Source organism: Eublepharis macularius, chromosome 8, assembly GCF_028583425.1.
Source record: "Eublepharis macularius isolate TG4126 chromosome 8, MPM_Emac_v1.0, whole genome shotgun sequence".
Taxonomy (NCBI): Eukaryota; Metazoa; Chordata; class Lepidosauria; order Squamata; family Eublepharidae; genus Eublepharis; species Eublepharis macularius.
Window position 1 is genome coordinate 16,440,560 of NC_072797.1, and position 25,400 is coordinate 16,465,959.

General features: G+C 44.6%; 1 protein-coding gene across 1 annotated transcript in view; it reads left to right on the forward strand.

The window, feature by feature from the left end:
- Positions 1 to 25,400, forward strand: part of DCC (DCC netrin 1 receptor) — an 814,397-nt gene that overhangs the window by 576,787 nt on the left and 212,210 nt on the right. The window contains exon 13 of the mRNA XM_054986644.1: positions 19,218 to 19,359. Within this exon, the coding sequence (XP_054842619.1) occupies positions 19,218 to 19,359 (142 nt within the window). The remainder of the gene's footprint in view (positions 1 to 19,217; positions 19,360 to 25,400) is intronic.

The window sequence follows — 25,400 nt, forward strand, 5'->3', positions numbered from 1 at the left end:
TCCTGGTTCGCTGCCGTAATCTGAGGCTGTTAGACACCCCCCCCCCCTCAGCCCTCTTGGCTTATAAATGAAGTAAATAAAATAAAATAAAACAAATTTTAGGAATCTCTACAAAGGCAAGCTGTTCAAGAGTTCATTGAAGGACGGATAACAATGTCAGTTTGCTGTCTGATTGGTTTCTAGCTTTATTTCATCTCTTCTGATGTGGTTGGGTTGCCATCAATCTTGGGCTTTGAATATTTATATACACTGCTTTGGTTTTTTAAAAAAAGTAGAGGTAAACCATTTGACAGTACAAGATTTAATTTTTTTTAAAGATTCCAACAGCACTAACAAACAAACACCCTGTGTGGTAAAACAGCTGTGTGAGCCTTATCAGCGAATGATGATGGTAGCATCTGGTGTACTTCTTCAGGCAAAGCATTCTATAAGATGGGCATTAAGATTGCTATCAGGTTTCTTGCCCACCCATTCTTTTGGACTCAAAAATCCTTGCTTCACATTTGATTTTTTTTTTTTTGGTAAACTGAACCCACAAGGGTATATTCCCCTGCCCTTTTCTATTTCCTTGTGCTGTTTCCCCCATTAAATAAACGATTAAAAGTATTTTATGTCAAATGTCAATTGTATGTAATACACACATCAATTTAGAAAAACTAGGCAGGAACACTAACTAGGGAAAAAAGGGGACAAAGCAGGAAAGCTCACGAGATATCAACAAACATAAGCAAAAAGGCCATTGATGTATATTGCTATAATAACAGATGCACCCCCAAAGTATGTGCTTTTGTTGTCCACACTTGATGAACGGAAGGCATTGGCTTGGATCCAACAATGCACAAGCGGAAGCATAAACAGACTTGCAGTGCAATCCTAAACAGAGTTACTCCAGTCTAAGCCCATTGAGTTCAATAGGCTTAGACTAGAGCAACGCTGTTTAGCATTGAGCTGTTAGTGCAGTTCTGCTTCTGCAAGATCTTGTGCAACACTTAGTGTGTTCTTGCTTTTGTATTATAATGCCCAGATGTTGGTTGCATGCAGGGGCGGCGCCAGGGTTTTTGGTGCTCTTGGCCGGCCGGGAGCCCCCGTGCGTGCGCACGCCCCGGCCTGCATGATGACGTCATGTGGTGTCATCACAGGCGCACGCACGCCGCCGGCCCGATCACTGCGGTGGGCAGCTGGGATGGTGCGCAGGTGGCCTCCGAGCTCTCCCACTCAGTTGCCTGCATCGCCGCAGACGCCTGCCCGCAGCTGCTGCGCCCAGCTGGGGGCATGGGCTGGCAGCAGCGGTGGTGCAGGGTGGGAGGGATAGGAGGCTGCAGCTCTGTGGCATGCACTCCCAACCCCCGTGCCTCCTCCGGCGCTCCCTCCAGCACCCTGCGCCTGAGGCCACCGCCTACCTGGCCTCAATGAGCGTGCCGGCCCTGGTTGCAGGAGATCTTGCACCAGTGGAAACACAAGTGGAGATATAATAAGTTTGACTTAGCACAAGCATTTTTCTTGTGTTTCAGCTTACGCAAAAGCTCTAGTGCAAGTAGAATTTTTGTGCTAGATTCAACCCATTCTCTGTAGGGTGGACCTATGTTGCTATGTTGATCATACAGAGAGCATCTGCCATGATAGCAATTAGTAGCTGGGAGCTCTCAGCTAAAGCAGAATCCAGGCACGATGGAGGGATGTCTATTCTCCCTTCAGACTTTGTGATGGCAGTTGGTAGCTGTGTGGAAGAGAGGTGCCACATGAAGCTGGTTTGGCCATAGGGATGCCAGACCCCCGCCCTCCACACCCCACCTCCGCTTTCCTGGCCAGTGGGGGGAGTGCACCTTCCATGCGTGCTCCCCTGTGGTGCTGCTCACTCTTGGGAGCTGCACCCAGCTGCATTGGCCCCGTTTTGGCCCGCATCAGGCCCAGATTGGGGCTGCTGCAGAATGCAGGTGTGTTCCTGCCCTCCACAGTGGCCCAAACTGCGCCTGTTTCGGCCCAGATCGGGCTCGTTTCGGGCCAGTTTTGGCATGGATCAGGTCTGTTCTGAGCCACTGCAGAGCACGGGAGTGTTCCTGTGCTCTGCAGAAGCCCAAAATGGGCCCATTTTTGCTTGGATCAGGCCCATTTCGGGCTGCTACAGAGTCCAGGAGCTCTCCCGTGCTCCTCAGCGGCTCAAAACAGGCCCGATCCACACCAAAATGGGCCCAAAATGAGCCCGATCTGGGCCGAAATGGATGTGTTTTGGGATGCTGTGGAGGGCAGAAGCGCTTCTGCACTCCGCAGCATCCCCAATCCAGGCCCCTATGGAGCATGGGTGTGCTCCCAGGGGCCGTGTGATGATATTACTTCCCGGAAGTGATGTCATCACGCTTGCGGGAGCACACGCTCTGTGCGCACACAGCCTCCCACCCCCACAGGCAAGTGTCAGGCCCCAATTGCCCACCAAGAGGTTGAGGGGGCCTGGCAACCCTATTTGGCCATGATGCGGAAGGGCACTTGGCTTCTCCTTCTTAAATTTGTTTTATTTGTAGAATAGGCACACATGCTCATCACCGCAATGCCAAGTATTAACTTGTATGCATGAATGCAAAACACAAGCTAAAGCTTTTATGTCACCTCAGACCAGTTCAAATGCTGTATTCTTCAGCAGAGCCAGTTCTCACATTCATCAGTGACTCATGAAATTATGAGAAACTAAATTATATATATGCAGTTGTAAACCACTGACACCCATTTATGGTAAACAATGGCATGGGGCACTTGCCTTCTTTGCCTGTTTTTTTTTTTTATTACTGGGATAATTTGACAGGACTAAGTGTTATTTTAACATAAAAGCCATTTGTGACAATAATAATTGTTGAAGATAAACACCATAACAAGAAAATTAGAATTTACGCTCCAAGTCTGGCGTTGGTTAAATGGGTTTAAGTTTTTAAAAATGACAGCCAAATATAATTATTTTTCTTTTTATTCATTAAAAGAGTTGGGACGGGGGAGAGAGAGAAATAAGATATAGGAAAAATAGCAATATTATTTAGGAACTTGAAATTGCTGGTATCCAAGGCAACTGCCAGAGGGTCTCAGGCATGATTTATAAATTAATTTGACATTAATGTGTTGATTTTAGGGATGGAAAGTGTACCATTCCTTCAGGCTTGGAACACTTCTCCTGTTCGGCTGTGCCCAGTGAAAGGATGATTTTGAATTTCTCATGTAAACTGCTTTGAGTGGGCATTAAGTTGTCCTGAAGGGTGTAATGTAAATCAAATGTTGTTGTTGTTGTTGTTATTGTTGTTGTTGTTGTTAGTGAGGTTTTGGTTTGAAAATCCTTGCTTCCATTTTGGATCCCCCTTGTGCAAATCAAACTCTTAATTCCGTATTTTCATGAATTGTTTTTGTATCTTTGCACCAAACTCTTCCTATAAAATATATTTGCCAATGTTATTTGTGAAGTCATTAAATTAGTAGTGTATGTTAGACATAGAGATCCAGCATATGAAGTCCATATGAAAAAACACAATATAAAATAAAAAGGAAAAATAAGAAACAGCACAACATAAAATGAAAAGGAAAAATAAGAAAAAGTACAACATAAAAGAAAAAAGAAAAACATGAAAAAGCACAACATGTGTGTGTGCAATCAACAAACCTATGAAGCAAACAAAAAACAGGGAGTTGAAAACATTCTTCAGAATGTAAAAGAAAAAAACCCATAAAATCAAAAGGGAACATCTCTCCCCGCCCCCATCACATCTCTCTGTGGGGTTCCACTAGACCCTCATCTGATGGTTCAAAAACCACCTCTCTTTTGGGAAGTGTGGCATCTGCAGTTTGATGTTGCTGCAGCTTGGGATTCTTTCCATTCATTTGTTACATTTTCCCCCCCACTTGTGGATTAGATATGCATGTCTAATGGAGAATGGAGAAAATAATGACAGAGCCAAGTGGAACAGTGGGAGTGTGGCAGGCAGCCAGAAGGGATTTAGGGAGCAGAAGTAGAGAGGGAGAGGGAGAGAAAGTGTGTGAGAAGCAAAGGGTTAATTGAATCGTATGTTGCCTGACCTGAAGCATAGATCATTTCCACACACGTTGAACAATGCACTTTCAATGCACTTTAGCAATCCTTTGGAAGTGGATTTTTTGTTCCACACATGGAAAAGCAGTTCCAAATGTTCACTAAAGAGTATTGCAAGTGGATTATCCAATATGTGTGGAAGCAGCCATAGTCTGTCACGTTCTGCAGCTTGTTGGTGGAAGACAGTTTGGGATACTACTTTGAAGACTTTTCCTTTTATATCCAAACGTATGGAGAGAAAAGATAAGGATGCTTTCTCTGGGGCAATTTCTGAGCTAGTTGCCCTCCAGATGGCTATTAATGGCTCTCTTCACAAACACTGACCTCCCTGTCTTTTCTTTTCTGGGATGACCTCCTGGAGTTGCAGGGCAAGTTTTTAGACAGAGAATTTTCACAACTTTTCAGCTCCTAGTGAGTCATCTTTAATTCTACTTTGCTTGAAGGATCAAATAATGTCCTCTCTGAGGGCCAAGCTACAAGTGATGAATGACACTTGAACGGCAAGTGGATTGAGTGGAGTGCAAGTGAACAGGGAGAAATACACTTGCCGTTCAAGTGTCATTCGTCACTTGTAGCTTGGCCCTAAGTCTCCAACATAGAGGGCTATGATGTACTATATCCATATCTAGCCAGGAATCTACAACGTAAGTTTTTGGAGTAACAAAGGAGAGATCCATCTATGGCTGTTATCTACAATTGCCGAAAGGAACCTTCATGATCAGATATGGCATCGCTCTGAAGGACAGCAAGGATAAAACTTTGGCTTCTGTGCCTATCTTGTAGGCCAACCGAGGGATGGGGGAGCAATCTGGCTGGTTACTTTGGTCCAATGCAGCAGGCCTACTGATGTTCTTATCAATAATGTGGCAGTATTTCACCAGTGCCTAATTATATGTAGATGATATGGAGGGGTATAAATGGATGGAATTGAAAGCTGTGAAGGCTTTTTTTTAATTAGCTCCGAACTTGCTTTTCTTTACCACTGAGATGTTTGTCCATTGTTTGCATTCTCATACTTTAATTTGTACTTTGAAGGAATCTGACCGCTGGTCTTTAAGTATGTATTATCTGACAGCTCTATGCAAACGATCACACACATTCATGGATTAATAGGGAAATGTAATCAAAGTAGCTTGTCTAGAGAGAAGAAGAGGGCTAGAATACTTGCAAGTACAGTCATTCGTCTTATTTTGCTGCTCAGCAATGTAAGAGGTGCCCCCAAATGTCCACAGTATATGTTCCGTGACAAGAATATGCATTCTGCATACTGTGATCTCTTCGCAATTGTTTTCTGTGGAACACTCGTAGCTGTTTTAATAGCTGCTTGCTGGAAGCGGATCTTCTCTTTGGAAAGTCAGAGAGCTCACTCATGGCAGTAGCAGTACTTTAAGCACTTCACTTCAGCGTGCTTAGTTCCCTGGCGAAATCAATTACTTTTCTTTTTTGTCAGCCATGGTGCATCTCACTGTTTGGAAAAAAAGAAGGCATTGATTTTCATGATCTTGAGCAGGAACGGGGGTGGGGAGGATATATCCTGAGGAAGTTTAGGCCGTCTCTAAAATATAGGGAAACAAAACTCATTTCTTATACCTTCATATTGTGCCTCCCCTGTTCAGATCTTTCAGATGCTTCTGATTTTCCTTCCTTCCCCGGGTGCCACAACAATAGTTTATTGAGATAATCCAACACTGGATAACCTCAGATGGCTTCATAAATTGTAGCCATGTCCTTCAGGCCATCCCTGTTTTAGGTGCCTTTTTCTGGTGCCTGTTCTCCACTGTGTATTTTTATAAAACAGAATGCAGGCTCATAGCAGTAGCATTCTTCAGGGCTCTGCCCCCTCCCTGAGACCCTACTGGCTAAGGGGCTTGGAGCAAGAAAATAAAGATCACACATCTTGTTCCACCTAAGAAATACAAATGGCAGGATTCCGAAACACCAGTTTGGTCGGGTGCTGTGCAGGGAATGGAAAAGTGCATTTTACTTTTCAACCTCCACTAGTTTTTGCTATAGAAAACCAGCCTCCTCACTTTGCTCTTTACATTTTAAAGGGGAAAGTGACTTGTTTTAAAGAGCACATCTCCCCCCCCCCTTTTTATATTCTAATAACAGAGCCGGAGGGAACAATCGCAAAACGAAGGTTCATGGGCTAAAAGCCCTGTTCATTCTGTGCACGGCCCCAAGGTAAATTATTATTATTATTATTATTATTATTATTATTATTTATTAAATTTATAGTCTGCCCTCCCCATGGACAGGCTCAGGGTGGATTACAACATACCATTAAAAACACATTGATAAAATGATACATTAAATAATTATAAAAAGCCAGATTTAACAGCATAAAAACAAGCTCTGCACTATGTTCTGACTCTGCACTATGTCCCAGGTTCACTTCACCCTTCCCTGCCAACCACGAGGGAAGAGAGGGGTGGGGCCGTGAGTTGGTGCGAGATTAGCCACCGTTCCTACATGGGGCAGATGACTCAATATAGCCCCCAACTAATAAGAGACAGGCAGGGAGGCCAATTGGTAGATCTGAGTACTGGCCTCAACCAAATGACTGGTGGAACATCTGTCTTACAGGCCCGCCAAGGTCTTGGCGGGCCCGAGTATCCTCCGACAGAGAGTTCCACCAGATTGGGGCCAGGACTGAAAATGCCCTGGCCCTGGTTGAGGCCAGTCGAGCCTCCTTAGGGCCATGGACCACCAGTAGATGTTTTCCTGCTGATCTAAGTGCTCCCTGGGGTACATATGGGGAGAGGTGGTCCCTCGGATATGCCGGTCCCAGTCCATTTAGGACTTTATAAGTTACGACCAAAACCTTGAACCTGAGGTTGCAGGAGCCTACACTTTGCCATTGATGGACCTAATGAGATGTGTAATGCCCATCTCAACTGCTTGAACCCTCAGTCTCTGAAGGGGGGAGGAGCAGAATAATAATGCTAATAACAATAATAACAGTATGCTTATATGCTGCCCTTCTGGACAGATTAGTGCCCACTCAGAGCAGTTAACTTAGTCAGTGTTATTATTATCCCCATAATACAGTTGGGTAGCTGGAGTTGAGAGGAATAGGTTACCCAAAGCCACCTGCTGAGCTTATGGCAGTAGGTGGAGTCAAACCAGCAAAGCGCTGATTTGCAACCCAACCACTTAACCACTATGCTGTAGCAGCAAGCATTTGATTCTTGTGAATATGCATGTAATATGGAGACATCAAGTGCCAGTGTTGTCTAGTCCAGGTTTCCCCCATGGGGTGACTATGGGTGCCGTGGTGCCTATTGGTACTTCCCCAGGTGCCCACTGAGATTTTCAGGAAGTGGCTTCTTACTGGCTGCCCTCATTCAAATAAAAGTGTTTTCCATAAGAGCATCAAGAGGACTGGTAAGCACCTGAGTTCTCCTTTGTCCATGCGCTGTTCCAAGTAGGTGTGCGGAAGGAGTTTTTCTATTTGGCCTCCACTTCCTGCAGAAGCCATTTTGGGTTTGGTTCCTTCTCCTGTGGAAGCCGTTCTTGGTGTGACACTCACTGCCCCCTTAAAATTGCAAATGTCCCCAAAATTGGGGACACCTGGTATAAACAGTATGTATGTGTTTGAGTTGAGGAAGGGACCTCACCTAAGTGGTGGACCTCTTACAACAAAGGTGCCAGGTTCTATCTCTATCTAGAGGGCATCACATAGCATGCCTGGAAGAGGAAGTTCTTCCTTACTTGAAGAGCTGCTGTTATCAGATAGCTTATTCACTGTGAGACAGGTTCATATGGGTGATCTATAAATGCAGTGTTTTTAATTGCATTTTATTAAATATCCTTAAATTTAAAAAAAAAACCCTGTTGAGTTTCTCAGGATGCCAGTTTTCTAATATATCCCAAGGAGCTAGTACAAAACAGCATGTTCCGTCCTAGTTTTATCTAGAGATGGGCATGAACCACAAACCATGAACTTTCACGAACCTGCCCCTGGTTCACAAACCAGTTTGTTTGGTTCATGAAAACATCACATCCAGGTCAGAAAATCGTCACTTCTGGGTGAGCAGAAGGTCACTTCCGGACCAGCAGAAGGTGTGCAGGAAGTCCATCCCCTGTTGCTTAGGAAACTGATTGATTGGCACCAGGCTGTCTGCAGAGATGAACCAAAAAACGAACCAAATGAACCAACCTAAAGTTTGAGGCGGTTCGTCAGAAATGGCATCTGATGTACTGCTGGTTCGTCATGAATTTTGGTTCATATTTTGGTTTGTGCTCATCTCTAGTTTTATCCCATCCTTCTTCCAAGAAGTTTGTGGTTCTTCTCTAATCTATTTTTATAGCAATCCTGGCAGTTATGGAACTACCCCCAAGTTCATCCAGTGATCTTTGATGGAGAAATTTCTTTTACCCAACCAGAGGTTCTTGGGAAGAGGTCTAAATGAAGCAGCAAAATGATATTGAAGATGTCTTTTTATTAGCCATGACACATCATTGGTCAGCATTTAACTAAACCTAACAAGATCAAGTTTTAAAAAATGGCTGCAACATTCCTCTGGGCACACCAGAATATCCTCGTCCTCCTCCTCCTCCAATCATTTATAAACAACTTAATATAATAGCATTTATTATCCAATTGAGTGTTGAATAACTTTTCTAGCTTAAATTAAATTCTAGCATAACTGTAACTTGATTATCAAGTGCACTGTTACTCTCTTTACATTCCCACTAAGTCCAAGTCAGTATTCTTCAAGGTTACTAATAAAGCACATTCAGAAAGGAGGGAATATACCAGTAGTTAATGTCAGTAGCTTTTCATTATTTTCCCCTTCAGCTTCATAGTTTTTTTTTGGGGGGGGGGGTGAAACCAGGTCTACCCAGAGAGCTTTTAGGGATGTGTAAAAAGGTGCTCATACAGGGATATTTGGTGGGAGAACAGGGGTGTTTCATGTACAGAACTGTGTATTTTCATTTGTGAAATTCTGCATGTTAAGAAAAAGTCCTGCCTTTTCCATGTAACAGTTTCCTAGGCAGGACAGAGTTCCCTAGGCTGGCAGAGGGTGTGTGGGTCCACACAGGAACCAGAGGTAGCACCAAGTTGATCTTCGGCCAGTTGCTCACCTTGAGTCTCTCTACACAAGACATCTTACACAAGTAAGATCTAAGCTCTTACACTTGTTCTCCCATTGTGGATACACATGCACTGCTAGGGAATAGAGTACCCTTGAATATAAGTCCACATAGAAAGTGACTTCAGCGTCCCCATGTAATATGTCTTGTGTAGAGAGGCTCCTTGCCTACTTCACAGAGTTGTGGAGAGGGGGAAATGGAGGAGGAGAAAACCACAAACTCTTTGGCAGGCAGGTGTGGCAAAATAGGATGGCAAAGGATAGAAATGCTGATAAATGCAGTGATACACCTTTGGGTACAACACTCCATGAGAAGCAATGTCAACAGCATGAATAAATGCATTTAAAAAAAAAAATTAAATCTTGATGCCCAAGGGGGGATATTTGAATGGCATTGATTCCCACCCTGCTAATAAATGGGAAAATAAAATCCACAGAGCAATTCTCCTGCACAAACCCCATTGAAAAGATAGGAAGTTGCTCAGGACTGCGCTGCCTTTCATTCCAAGGAGGTTTATTTGTCTATTTAATTTTACTTCATTTATACCCTAACTTTTCTCTTCAGTAGGGAGCCACTTCATTCTCACGTCACGACAACCCGGTGAGGTAGGTTAGGCTGAGAGGGTATGAAGGCTCTGAAGGTCCCCCAGTGAGCCTTCATAGCAGAGCGGGGATTCAAACCTGAGACTCCAAGGTTCTAGTCCAAGATTCTAAGCACTACACCACACTAGCTTAGTGCAGTTGAAATTGTTTTTATGGTTACCACTCTTACTGCAGTGAAATGCCTTGAGCATTTCAAATAGAGGGTGCAACATGAAAAATATCTTATACATATGTGATAAAAATAAAGTAGATCTTCCAAACAGGTTGTAATGCATCCAGGGCCGCCTCCAGCGTCGCTGGCGCCTGAGGCAGCTTAAGGCTGCTGCTGCACGCCGGACTGCATGATGACATCACTGCATGTGACATCATCACACTGGGCTGGCGCACGCACGGGGGGGGGGGCTTCCAGCCCTCCTGTTCAGTTGCTCTGTGGGCCAGGTGCAGCCGGCCGGCCTGGCCACAAAACAACTGAACGGGAGGCTGCCCACTCAGCTGCCCCTCCTGGCCAGGTGCAGCAGCTGTGGACCAGGCGTGGCAGGTGGCTGGGGCAGCATGTGGTGGCGTGCATCCTCCCAACCCTCCAGCTCAGATGCTCCATGCTCCACCCCGGCTGCCTGCCATGGCTGGCAGTGGTGTGCCAGTGGTGTGCCAGTGGTGGCGGCGGCAGCACAGAGCAACTGAGCTCCATGGCGCATGCTCCTGCCCCCAGGCCAGCGCCCCCTCCAGTGCCTTAGCGCCTGAGGCGGCTTCCAGCCCACCCTCAATGGGTGGGCTGGCTCTGAATGCATTGGTCAGATCATCTCTCCTTTCTTCCAATGTCTAGTCCCTAACAGGGGTGAAAACATGCAGCCCTTTGTATCACAGCGTATATAGTGAGAAGGGTGGCATAAAAATATTTTAGTAAAGCTAAATCCCTCTTGTTTGGTCTCACATCTAATTCACCTCCACTTTTCGGAGGTCAAGTGAGATTCGGAACACCTATAAGAAAACTGGAAAGTAATTATATTGCAACCTAAGTACATGCCTTATAGGTGAAATATTTTCCTCTATTTGGGGAGTCTAGAACTGAGAGCATAGTAATTAGTATTCTCTTCTTTTATCTCCTAAGAAGTTTATGATGACAAGAAATATTTCACACCTTTGCCATTGATTTTGCAAGAGCTAGAGGAACATCTAAAATGCTATTGATTTTTAAAAAGAGAGGAGAAGCGGCAGCATCTATTGGAATATCTGCTTCTGTTTTGTTAGATTTAGGTACTTCTAGGTATGCCTGACTGTAAATGTGCGATTTTGGTTTACTGTAAGTGTAACTTGGTGAGCAGTTGACACTCTATGTACTCACCATTGTGAGTACCACACTCACACATGGCTTACTTTGAGCTGATGTGTGCTGAGAGTGGCATTTTGGTCACTGTTGAAGTATAGCCCTAACTATCCTGATCTTGCTGTGAACTTGGAAGCTAAGCAACATGGGTCTCGAGGTTATTATGTGGATGGGCAACCACCAAGAAAGACTGGGGTTGCTTTGTAGAAGAAAGCAATGCAAACCCCTTCTATTCATCTCTTACCTTGAAAAACCCCATGGAGTTGCTGTAAGTCAGCTGCAACTTGACAACAGATAATAATAATAATTATAAAAACACTGTGATTTCCTCCATATTTATTTTAAATTGGGCTGGGGGGGGGGCTTTTGCAGAATTTCTTTTATCTGCCAGGATTGCTTTTTCAAGAAGGCAAACATAGTGAGGGAGACGGGGAAACTTTTACTCTTTCTTTCCCTGCAGTTTTTTTCTTGAATAAAGCTACCCCAAAGTTGTTTTACTCCCCTGTAAGTTTGCCTCACAGGTTTAAAAAACAGCTTGGGGGCTAAAGAGCTCATGTACCAAAAATCAGTCTGGATTCTTATTTGATGCAAAGGCTTTGCATGATCAGAAACAATGTGTACTTAGAGTTGTTAGGGGCCCCTGGGTGGGAGATCGGGTTGGAATTTATTAGAATGGGCATATGATCCTTGTCCCCATGTGATGATGTCACTTCCAGTGTGACCCAGAAGCAATACTGTAATGCTGGGCTGATTCTTTAGCACTTGACCAAAGACATAGCATTTTGCCTCCATTTTTCTGGATTGCACTCATCCTACCGCCCTGACCTGGATGGCACAGATGAGCCTGATCTTGTCAGATCTCAGAAGCTAAGCAGGGTCGACCTTGGTTAGTAATTGAATGGGAGACCTTCAACGAAGACCAGGGTTGCAGAAGCAGGCAATAGCAAACAACCTCTGTTAGTCTCTTGCCATGAAAACCACACCAGGGATCGCCATAAGTCAGCTATGACTTGATGGCAGTCTCCACCACACTATTCCCGCCAGTCACCTAAGAATCAGCAGGCAACAGCATAAATTACTTGGAGTTTGTCTGCTGTATGCAGGCAAATGGTAAGCCTATGTGTACTGCATGTCCCAGAATTCCCTTTGGCAGTGCCAAGAAACTCTGGGATGTCAAGGATGCTTTAATTGGGCATACATGGTTCCCTTCCCTCACCTGTTGTGGCCTGCTTGTAAAAAGTGGCTTAAAGGCCCTCAAAGCATTAAAGTCAACCATTCTTCATAGCATTATCTGGGAAAACCTGTAGCTGGATACGGACAGATCTAGCTGAGGGGGGAAAAGGACATATCTAATGCAAATAGATGAATCCCCTAAAGTCTCATGTAAGCATATTAGCATGAGCATATGGTATTTTGCGTCCATTTCATTGAGGTGAAAGTAGTTGGGGAAAGCGCCTGGACCAGATGGACTCCCAAGTAGACATGGGCACGGACCAAAAAACCCAAACCATGAGATTCGTGGTTCAGTGATTTTAACGGACTAAAAATCACGAACTGGCACGGAATTGGGGCCAGTTACAACCCAGTTCGTGGTTCGTGGGGTTTAAATGCCCCTTTCTCGCTGCTTGGCAATGGCAGGGAAAGGTCATTTAACAGTTTTAAGGGCACTTTTCTGCTTTGCAAGCAGCAAATTCCTTTAAACTGCCCTAACTGCACCCCCCTCCTCCCACCCCCTCCCCCACCCCCAGCCCCTCCCCCACCCCCAGCCCCCAGCCCCAGCCTCATACTTACCGTCCCTCTGCGGGCCTGTGCAGGGGTGGAGGAGGCCGAAAATGGCCTTTCCACCCCTCACAGGAGGAGGGGGAGGACGCCGTGGGCTGCAGGAGTCCTCAAGGTAAGTGAGGGGCTGGGGGTAGGGGGGTAGGGGGGCTGGGGTTTGGGCAGTTTAAAGGGACCTGCCATGGCAGGTTCATTTAAACTATCACCTGGCAGGCGGCAGGGGGGATCCCCCCTGACATCTGCCAGCTGATAGTTTAAATGAACCTGCCCTTGCAAGTCCCTTAAAGGGGCAGTTTAAATGCCCCTTTAAACTGCCCCTGTAAATATGACCCAACAAACCATTATAAAGTTCGTGGAAATTCCGGAAAAGTAGCTTCCATGAACCCTGATTCGAGAACCCCCAAACAGCCGGTTTTGTGGGTTTTTTTGGATCATAATTTGGTTCGTGCCCATCTCTACTCCCAAGTACTTATTATGTGTTTTGAGGATGAACTCCTGCAGTTTCTGCTTATATGAAAATTAAAGTAACTTTCTTGACTGTATCTTGGTCCAAGAAGAGAGAAATTTCTTTTGCTTCTATGTGATATGTTTGAAAAATCTGCAGTTTTTTGTATTGAGGTCCTAGAAAGGCGATAGCTATCCGTCCATTGCAGAACCGATGGGTTTTCAAGAGTCTGGGCTTCTAAATAAAATTCTTCATTTAATTCTACTTTTATAGGATTGCATGTAATTTTCTTTTTATAGGTTTGTTGCTACCCTCTGCAAATCATTCAAAAGTGTTTTATAAGTTTGTGCTTATTGTGTGCCTTTTAAAGCCCTCTTCGAAGATTTGCATTTTCATACAAGTATTATGTGCATACCGTTTTGTTTACGACCCTGGCTACTAAATTCACATTTAAAATAATGGTTTCCAGAATTGAAAAATGCAGTCTGCTCTGCCATAAGGACACTTTGTATTACCCACACTGAAAACATCTGAGATTGTATAGTCTAAAAACAAATGTTTAGACAATACATATGCAAAAATTGAGTTCTGTAATACAGTCGGAGACTTCGATAAAAGTTGGAGTTTATATTTATTTATGGACTGATCAGCATGATGAAACTGGATGTCTTTATGAAGTATTCATTGACACCTGTTCTTAATTAGTTAACCTTTACTTCTGAAAGAGAATGGAAGAACTGGGTATCTGATTCTGTGTGGTCATTTGCTTACTGTCACTACACCCTTGTTTAATCTCTGTCTTTATGTAATTTCCTTATTTAGGTAATCTGTACACCATCCCAAGGTAGTTAACAGCAATTCTAAAAACAATACTCTAACATCAAAATGGAGCTAGAGATAGGTGGGGGGATTTCTCTGTAACAGGAAGTCCCAGGTTTGCATAAAAATCAGAAATCTCAAAAAAAAAATACATCAGGGGACCAAACCCTGAGAGCCAGTTTGGTGTAGTGGTTAAGAGCATGGGACTCTAATCTGGAGAGCTGAGTTTGATTCCCCACTCCTCCACTTGAAGCCAGCTGGGTGACCTTGGGCGAGTCACAGTTCTCTGGAGCTCTCTCAGCCCCACCCACCTCACAGGGTGATTGTTGTGAGGATAATAATAACACACTTTGTAAACTGCTCTGAGTGGGCATTAAGTTGTCCTGAAGGGTGGTATATAAATCAAATATTATTATTATTATTAACCTTCCCCAAGTAATAGAAACAACACCTGTAGCTTTATGAAAAGAATGCCCACTGAATTCTCAGGGGCTATTTTGGAAGTTGCTAGGCAATCACAACAATTGTTGAGCCTCTCAAGGAATGATGGAGGGAGCAGGGGTAGACTTGTAGGCCAAAACAGCCCTAGTTTTTTTTTCCTAGGCTCCTAGAGAGGAAAGGCAGGTAAGCTGAAGAAAGCCATCAGATTAATGTAGGTTAGCTCATGAGTATTAAGGAAAGAAAGAAGTAGGGAAAGAGGAGAGGCTATGGGCGGGGGGCGGGGGGGCCAGGGAAGGGAAAGAGAAAATAGTGAGGGGGGACAAAGGGGAAATGAGATGCCCCCACAACGCTTTGTGGGTCCCCTGCTTGTAACATTATAAAATTGCACATAGAACATAGTAAAGTGGAGCAAGGTGCTGTCCAATTTCATCAGTTGGAACAAAGGCCTTGTGGAACAGAAATGTTTTTGAGTTTTCGCTGAAAGGTCTATAGGCGTGACACCAGCCACCAGCTCCTAACAGAGCAACTTCCACAGTGTGGGGGCAGCCATCCAAAATGTCTTTCGATGCCAATCTTGCTTGAAACAATTCAGGTTCCCCTCAGAAAGACCCAAACCAGATTTGAGGCAGGTCGTCCTTGATTGATCCTCCAACTTTTCGGGGGGTCACAAAAGCATTATTGGCAGAGAGGTGGATTTCAAGGGATGGGCATTCTTTTGGAGTCCGAGAAGCTAACCTGGTCTGCCTAAAGGAGCATGATTTGTCTGCATTGGTAGGAAACTGGGAAGCATAGGGAGGGGGCTGTGACTCAATGGTTGAGAATTTGCTTTTCAAGCATGAGATTCGAGTTTTCATTCCTGGCATCTCCAGTTTTAAAAAGAGTCAGGTGATGCGAAAAAACCTCCGCCTGAGACCCTGAAGAAGGCATTGCCACTGACCTTGGTACACCACTGGTTTGACTCAATGTGAGACAGACCTAATTCATCCTGAAGACTATATGTGACTATGCAGGTGTGGTTTTTTCCCCCTGTTTCTCTGCCATACATAATAGCATTTACTTTCTTCTTTTTCTATTGGCGTTTTAACGTTTTATTGTTTATGCTGCTACTTTTATCAACTTTATGGCATGTTACTTAGAATAGTTTTTATTTATTGATTTTATGGCGAGATACCTCATGAACCTTGTGCTGTGAGGAATATAAATATACTCAAATAAATAATTCCACCCAATCCTATGGCTTTAGTGTTTCATGAAGCCAACACTTTTAAAAGTCATTTTTGAGAGGAGATGTGAGGGGTGAGGAGGAGGACGACTTCTGAAGCAGAATTCTAACATGAGAGACAGCAAATAAGGTTCCACCTCTCTCATTTTTATCCCACATTTCCTCCAAGGACCTCAGGGTTTTTCTCTCACTGCAATAACTTGTCAAGAACCCTGTAAGGTAGGTTAGGCTTAGGGAAAGTGACTGCCCCAAAGTTCTTAGATGAATACCACCTGAACAATTCTGTATTTGTTCTATGCTACTGCAGCATCAAAGGTACCATCCTTCATCCTTCCCACGATCCACTTCACAACCCTCTAAGCTTCATTTGTGTGGATGTGTTCCAGGGATAATTCATGTTAGGAAGGAATTCGGAAGCATTCTTATACTGCACATCTACTTGCTGTTCATTTGTTTCCTGGCATAATTCGAAGTACTAATTATAATCTTTAAAGATCTAAACAGCTTAGGACTGGGGTGGTTGAAGGATCACCTTCTTTCGTACTGCCTAGCCTAGGGTTGCCAACTTCCAGGTGGGGCCTGAAGATCTCCCAGAATTACAACTGATCTCCAGGCAACAGACATCAGTTCCCCTGGAGAAGATGGTCTGCTTTTAAGGGTGGAATCTTTGGCATTATATCCAGCTGAGATCCCTTCTCCCCTTCTCCCAACCTGCCCCACCCTTTAACCCCAGATCTCAAGGAATTTCCATATGCGTGGTTGGCAACCATAGTCCAATTAAAATCCTTCTCCCAAGTATTGCCTTCTGTGTTCATGAAGAAATGAGGGGTGAAGCAACCAAAGACAGTTGTTGTTTTTTCCCAGTGGTGGCACCTCACCTTTCGAGTGCCCTCCAAGTTGAGGTTCGTTTGTCACCTACTCCACTTAGGTAGACCCAAATATTTTTAAACCAAAGCTTTAAATTGATGGTGTTCCATCTTATATAGCTTTTTAATGATGTTCTTAGAGTCTGAGACCTGTTTTATGAATATCATTTTATGATGTTTAATGTTCTTTTTAATAAGATTTATAATGATTTATTACATATGCTGGTTTTGTGAGCCACCTTGACCATGTCTCTGGAGAATGCTGTGAGCAAAATGGGAGGGTCTTCTTGCAAGTTGAGGGAATTAGCGTGCAAGGAAACGAGCTTGCGAGTGGGTAACAACAAGTGGGATCTCTGCAGATATATACCAGGTCCTTGTCTCAGAGGACTTGTGAAATGACCAAGTGTCTGTTAAATAAAAATGTTTTTTATTAAAGGGGTATCAAAAGGAATCATACAAGAACAGATGCCACACACATACAGACTTGCTTAGGAAAAACAGAGAGGAGGTTGGATAGAGTTTCCTGGGTTTGGGGTTATAGTTACCAGTTCAGAAGGAGAGCAGCTTGAGCATCCAACACTTTGTGGCAGGAAGAGAGAGACTCAGACATGCATTTGAGGGTGTGCAAAGAATTCCAGAACACACACATGACTGTGATGGAGGGTAGCACAATTATACTGTGGAACATACCCTGGAGTAGGAGTGCATCTTCTGCCCAAAAGCAATAGCTTAATGGCCATCTCTGGGGTGAGACAAAGAACTGGAACGTGTTCCTGGATGAAACTAAATTTATCAATGATGACTGATGACCCGCAATGTCTAGATGGGAGTGGCTATAAGAGCTCTGATTAGCCTTGAATAGGGAAGGGGATGAGGGAAGGTCAGATGCTGAGAGGAACTTCTTGAGTCCCCATATTTTCTGAATTCTTGTGCATCTCTGGGGCATAGAGGGGCAGATAGTCAGCCTGACAAATCTAGTAGTTTTCCATACTTCAGCTGGAGTTGGCAACAGCATTCTGCCTAGCCAGGCCATTTGGTGCTTGAAGCACATGGGGGGAAAGGAACTTATGATATTCTATATCCATAAGCAGTGGAAAAGAGCAAGAGTCCAGTAGCACCTATAAGACTAACAAAATTAGTGATAGGGTATGAGCTTTCTTGAGCCATAGCTCACTTCTTCAGAAAATTAGCAGTAGAGTATGAGCTTTCGTGAGCCACAGCTCACTTCTTCAGATCTGAACAAGTGAGCTGTATATGGGCACGAACCGCATTACGAACCAAAAAACCTCCACGAACCAACCAATCTTCCATTCGCAATCCAGCGGTTCGTGAGCATCCATGGCCAATGAACCAGCATTCATTAGAGGCATGGTTCAGTGTGTTCTTCCGCGGTTCATGAAGCCAGACAATCAGGCACCATCAATCAATTCCCTTGGAAACGGAGCCGGGGGAATGCTGGAACTCTGTCTGCACTCCTTCTGTCGCCCTGGAAACCCGAATGGAAGCCCAGCTTACCTTGATTGGCAGGTCTTCCTTCCAACCATGGAGCTGCAAAGTGGTTACAACCTGGGAGAAGACACCCAGGGGAGGGAGAGGGGAGGAGGTGTTCTGTAGCCATGGGCACTCCAATCTCATCCCTGCAAACCCTGATAGGCAGCTCTGACGGCCAACCACAGACCTCCTGTATTGCTCAATGGGACCTCAGCTTATAAAAAGCAGTGGGCTCCCAGGCTGGGTTTCACTTTCAGCGAGCAGTGGAGTGTGACAGAGCTGTTGCTTGCTACTTGCTAGCCTTTGGGGAGAGAGACAGAGAGAGTTTAATTGGAGCTTGGATCCCTATTGCAATCTTGACCAAACTTGGATAATGGCTGGAGGAGAGCTTGTTAAACATTCGCTGGGAATATGGGCTCTCTAATTCCAACGGGGGCCGTTCTGATGGCCATGAACCACGAACCTTGAACCGGTTCGGCAACGGGAAATGTTTGTTGCGGTTTGCTGGTTCAGGTTCATCGTCGGCACCAAACCATGAACCGCTGGTTCATTAAATTTTTTCAGTTCGTGCCCATGTCTAGCTGTGACTCACGAAATCTCATACCCTACCACTATTTTTTTAGTCTTATAGGTGCTGCTGGACTCTTGCTCTTTTCCACTGCTACAGACAAACTATCATGGCTACCCATCTAGATCCATATCCATAGGTTTCCCTTTCCAATATAATGAAGGGGTCTGACTGCTAACAGTATCATCATTTTTTAGAATAAATATATGCAAGCCAATTCACTCTGCACTGAAAACTGGGATGCTGGGTCAAAAATGGGAATGTTTCTCACTGACACTTGATTAGAGGCATTCCCCCCCCCTTTTTGCACAGAAGAGCAATCAGTCCTAAAAGGCCCCCATGAGATCCAGAGTCCGGCTCTTGTTTTTGAAATGACTAAAGTATCAGATCCTGAATTTTGTTGTTGTTGTTATTAAATAGATCTGCGCTGATCAGATTGATGTGCATTTCTCCCTCACAGATTAAATCGTCATGAACCTTTATTTTATTCTATTTTTCAGAGTATCAAAGTTAGTTGGCTACCACCACCACCAGGCACGCAAAATGGATTTATAACTGGCTATAAAATCCGACACAGAAAGACTATGCGGAGAGGCGACATTGAAACACTGGAACCCAACAACCTCTGGTACTTGTTCACAGGTCAGTGTTAGTATGATGTCGCAATACATAGACGTTGACAAATGAACTGGTTTAGGAATAGGATGTACTTTCACTTCCAGGAAACAATGTTTTCCTTGCACTCATGTGATACTTATTGGACTGTACAGAAACAACCTTCATACATTTTTATTTGGTTTTCTCCTTTAATGTTTTGTTTTGTATAGTTGTCTCTCGGTTTTCCTTGGCTTAATGAGATTGAAACACAGTTCTCCCTTCTGCCTAGCTGTTTAGACCTAAATTGGTTTCTGCAAATGCCAACTTGACAACGAGAAAACCGAACTTTTTCCTCTGGTACAAAGCTATTTTTTGTATTATTTATAAAGTACTAAAATGCTTGTCGTTATAGCTTGGGGGACGGTGGAGGGATATTGTGCCCCTGACGGATGCAATGTTTTTCCAAGCTTATTGTAACTTTCTGGGTGATTCCTGCTATTGAGGGATTTTGTCATCAAGCATCAAGGGAGAAGAGTGAGTGGGTGCTCTCCAATGGTAACAGTTTCCTAAAGTCACTGTTTTGATTATTTTCATGGAGATAGATCAAGATGAGTAGCCATGTTAGTCTGTCTGTTGCTGTAGAAAAGTGCAAGAGTCCAGTAGCACCTTTTTAAAAATTAATAATAAATTTATTACACATTAACTTAAAACATAACCATACAAAACCCAAAATATAACAATTCCTAAGGAGTTCCATACATCTAGAAATTCAATCGTTCTTGACAATGAATGTTAGAAGAAACAATTTCTTTTTCCTGCAAAAATTGCACAATAGGAAATTTTTTTCGATAGGCTTCCAATTTCTGAATGCCTGTAGAGCAATCCACTTTACCCAATATAAAATGGTTCCAGATGGAATCGTACCAGTTTTGTAGTGAGTAGCACCTATAAGACTCTGAATTTTCCCAGTAAGAGTTTAAGGCATCCATTATATTAGATGAAGCAAACTGATATATTTGAAAAGGACTTTGGGTTATGGGCTAAAGTGCTTCCTGTTTCTAGTTACCCCAATAACCTACAAAGAGTCAAGCCTACTCCTTTCTTTATAGGCCTGCCTTAGGGCCAAGCTACACATGACGAATGACACTTGAACGGCAAGTGGATTGAGTGGAGGGCAAGTGAACAGGGAGAAATACACTTGCTGTTCAAGTGTCATTCGTCATGTGTAGCTTGGCCCTCAGATTCTATTTCTGGGTCACTCTTAATTAGGAGTCTCCAAACTTTTTTGTGCCTGTAGACATCTTTGGAATGTCTGCTGCAGGAGGCAGAAACAACCACAAAACGGTGGTTGTTGTGGGTTTTCCGGGCTGTATTGCCGTGGTCTTGGCATTGTAGTTCCTGACGTTTCGCCAGCAGCTGTGGCTGGCATCTTCAGAGGTGTAGCACCAAAAGACAGAGATCTCTCAGTGTCACAGCTGCTGGCAAAACGTCAGGAACTACAATGCCAAGACCATGGCAATACAGCCCGGAAAACCCACAACAACCATCGTTCTCCGGCCGTGAAAGCCTTCGACAATACAACCACAAAATGGCTTTGGCAGTTTATCTTCAGCCACACGGTGAAAAATCTTTGGGCTAGGGCTAAAGCTGCTGCCACAGCAGAGTTCTAAAAAATTCTGCCCAGCCAATCAAATCTCCAATGGCAAATCAGAAGCCTTGCTGTGCAAAAGCCAACCTTGCCCTACTTACTTCTTGAAAATACTTAGTGAGTGCCAGGAAAGGTGTTGTGGGGCACCATGTTGGGGAAGGTCTCCTGTTCGAAAGTGTGATGTGGAATGGGACACTGAAAGAGGGAAATGTAGCGGGTTTTCTGTGTTAATAACCCAGATTCTTTTTTAAATGTTTTCATATGTTAGCATTTCTCCTCTTTCATAACAATTGAGTTTTGCATATAATGGGTTGGAACCAATGGCAATTTTCCACTGACTGAAATCTGTCACTAGAATGATATATTCCTGCTTCCTCCTTCCCCCTACAGCCCACTCGGCTCCCTGCTCCTAGGAGCCATTGAGAATAGCATGAGGGGTAAATTGGGGGTGAGAAGTGAAGGTGTGACTCAGCAAAAACCCTCCTTTTCTTAGTAGAAAACTTCCTCTCAGTCCACTACATTCACTGGGCTAATTATTCATCCATAAACACCAAGTTCACATCAGCCAGTATGGCTAACCAACTTTACAGTTGCATCTGACGAAGAGAACTGTGGTTCTTGAAAGCTTACGTTACAGTAAAGTTGGTTAGTCTTAAAGGTGCTACTGGGCTCTTTTCTGTTTTGCTACTACGGACTAACACAGCTAACTCCTCTGGATCTATCAGCCAGTATGAGAGTGTATAGGATACTCTTCGTGGCCTAAGGAATCTGACACAGGCCATTTCTACACGTCCTTAAAGGGACGGCCCACTCATCAAATGCAGGCAGGTTTTCCACTTCACTCCAGATATCTACGGGCCAAGCTACACATGACGAATGACACTTGAACGGCAAGTGGATTGAGTGGAGGGCAAGTGAACAGGGAGAAATACACTTGCCGTTCAAGTGTCATTCGTCATGTGTAGCTTGGCCCTACATTTTCAAAATGTTTGCAGGCTTTTGAGCTTCTGTTTTTTCGGCATCTTTTCTGGAACTGCACTTTCCCACAGCACCAGAAAAGCACCAAAAAGCCAGAAGCCAAACAGCTTGCAACCATTTTGAAAATGTAGATGGCTGGAGTGAAGTGGAAAAGCTGCCCACGTTTGGTGAGTGGGCCGCCCCTTTAAGGATGTGTGGAAACAGCCATAAACTAAAAATCCATTATTGGCAGGCAGCTCCAGATGAAACTTATGCAGGACAGGAAGTCAAATCTCAGGGGAGCAGGAAATTGAATCAACGAAGTACCTTGGTGGCTAGCAAGGGTGTTAAAGGAGTGGACTCCTGGAGTGGAGATAGCCTCAAATTATCTTTCTGCCTTGCAGTATGGGCCTTTAAGCAACCAAAGTTCGTAGACAGATAGGTTGATTCTCACTCTCTGCTACAAGGGTCAGCTTCCCCACAGCATCTGATAGCATGTCTCCTAAGAGAGCTGTCTAGGAAGTTCTCTGCCAGACTTTTGGCCAAACTACAAGTGATGAATGACACTTGAACGGCAAGTGTATTCCTCCCTGTTCACTTGCCCTCCACTTGCTCTCCACTCGATCAAGTGTCATTCGTCACTAGTAGCTTGGCCCTTTGTGTCTGGAGGCTATGAGACTTTGTGGGTAGTTGATGAATATATGAAGCTGCCTTTATATTCAGACCATTGGACCATCTGTGTCAGTATTGCTATTCAGGATCTCAGATAACCAGCCAGTTTCTGACAGTAATAGAACCTGCTTTCTGCATACAAAGCATCTGTTCTAACACTGAGGGCCAAGCTACAAGTGACGCCTGACACAGGTTGGACACTTGTCAGCTTCCCTCAAGTTTTGATGGGAAATGTAGGCATCCTAGTCTTGCAGCTTGGCTCTCCAACTGCTGTCCAATTGACTTTTCAACTGTCGGTTGTCCAGCATTCCACCAAGCTGCCTACATTTCCCATCAAAACTTGAGGGAAGCTGACAAGTGTCCATCCTGTGTCATTCGTCACTTGTAGTTTGGCCCTGAGCCTCCCTGCTGCTCAGCCTATCACCCAGGCTCAGTGTGATAGTCATCAAGGCTACAAACAGAGTCTGTGGGCCAAGCTACACATGACGAATGACACTTGAACGGCAAGTGGATTGAGTGGAGGGCAAGTGAACAGGGAGAAATACACTTGCCGTTCAAGTGTCATTCGTCATGTGTAGCTTGGCCCTGAGGGTTGGATCCAAAGAAAAGTGGTATTCAGTTCTGCAGAGTAATTTCTTCTTGGAAGTCCCTTAGAAAGCAGTCTAGGTAGGGTTAGATTTCAGCAGGTGGTATTTGAGGTGCTGGCTTGAGAAAAAGTTACTTCTGTTTTTTTCCCCTTTCGACAACTCTTAAAAGTATTTGGACCCTGTTTTCTGTGTCATCTCTCCATTCCCTATATTTACAAAGGTGTCAGTTTGATCACTTTGAGTATTCATATTTCAGTATGTTAAATGTAGCCAGAAACAAACATCGTATCTTGCTGCTATTGTTTATTTGCATATTACATGATTTCTAGAAGAGCTGAAAATCATGACGCTTTTAAATAGATGATTTAAATATTCCAGCACTCAGCCTTTATGTCTCCTTAAAAGCTTCTGTCGGAAAAGGCAGGTGTTTTTGCCCACTAATGAGGACAGCTGCAACAGTAAAGTAATTCAGAGTTACAATAAGGACTTTAAATCACTGCTATTGGTTTTATTGTAAGATCCGCCATCAGCTAAAATTTAGAAGTGTTGTTTTTAATTTTGAGCATTCTTCCCCAGAGGATCTTTGCAATTAAACCAACTGTTTATCTTTGTGCTTCATGGTCAGTATAAGGGGTACAAAATGATAAACATATATTGCTGTTGCAGAGAGCAAAAGCCCAACGCAGTTCACTGGAAAAAGTAAAAAACCCAAATCAACGTTTTTCTTTTTTTCTTTTAATGGAACCTAGCTATAGCAAAAACACGCTAGCTTCCTTGAGTTTTTATTTAACGCTTCCTTTAGCAACTCTTGAGTGTAGATCTAGGATTGTCCTTGGCCTGGAGAAAAAAATGTCCAGTCCATTTAAAAGAGGCTTAATGGCAAGGGTCCCCAGTCCCCCATTGGAGGTGGGGGATCCCTTGCTCCCTCCTTCCACCCCCCTCACCCTGCTTACCTGGCCAGCAGGGGGGAAAGGTGAGGGTAATTGGCAGTAGGCCAACCTAAAATGGGCCTGATTCGTCCAGAAATAGGCCCAATTCATCTCGCTGCAGATTGCAGGAGCACTCCAGGGCCTGTTGTACCACCCCGGCAGTGCTCCCATGCTCCACAGTGGCCCATTGCACCACCACAGCAGTGCTCCCAGGAGCAGCACATGGTCTGCACAATAATGTCTCTTCCTGGAAGTGACATCATCACGCAGGTCGGGAGCATATGCGAGTGCGGCACAGAGGTAAATGAGGTAAATCTCCCACCTCCTGCTTGGAGGGTAAGGAGACCTGGCAACCCTAGTTCCAAATGTGGCGCTCACGGGTACTGTGGTGACTAGAGATGGGCATGATCTGCATTAAAATCGAAAAAAACCCACGATAATGGTGATCGCGCAATCATGACCCGACAGATCGTGATCGTCCATGGCCAACGATCCAGCGATCGAGAGAGGCCTGGATTGGGGTGATCGGGTTCGGTTCGGAGATCCAGACACTCAGGCACCAGCAATCTATTCCCCTGGTAGTGGAGCCAGGGGAATGCCTGAGCTCTGTTTGCCCTCCTGTCGCCCTGGTAACCCGAATGGAAGCCCAGCTTTCCTTGATCAGCAGGGCTTCCTTCCAACCATGGAGCAGCAAAGCAGTCACCAGTTGGGAGAAGACACCCAGGGGAGGGAGGGGGAAGGGGGTGTTCTGTAGCCATGGGCACTCCAATCTCATTCCTGCAAACCCTGATAGGCAGCTCTGACGGCCAAACACAGACCTCCTGTGTTGCTCAATGGGACCTGTGCTTATAAATAGCAGTGGGCTCCCAGGCTGGGTTTCACTTTCTGCAAGCAGTGGAGTGGGACAGAGCTCTTGCTAGCTACTTGCTAGCCTTTGGAGAGAGAGAGACTGAGAGGGTCGGCTGCTGCCACAACCCACCTTTCCACATAGCTGGGAATACCAGTGTGCCCCGCTTTGGCATCCACGATCCACAGTTCGGGAATGGGAGATGATCGGTGTGGATCGTTAATTCAGGATCGTCGCCGGCGCCGATCCACCATCAGCTGGATCGTTAATTTTTTTTGGATCATGCCCATCTCTAGTGATGACCACTGACACCTTTCCTGGCATCCACCAAATGTTTTTAGAAAACAGGCAGGCTCAAATGGCTTTGGACGAGCTGGACTTCTGATTGACCATTGGAGATCTGCTTGGCTGTGCAAATTGTGCTACCGTCACAGCACCTGGATCAT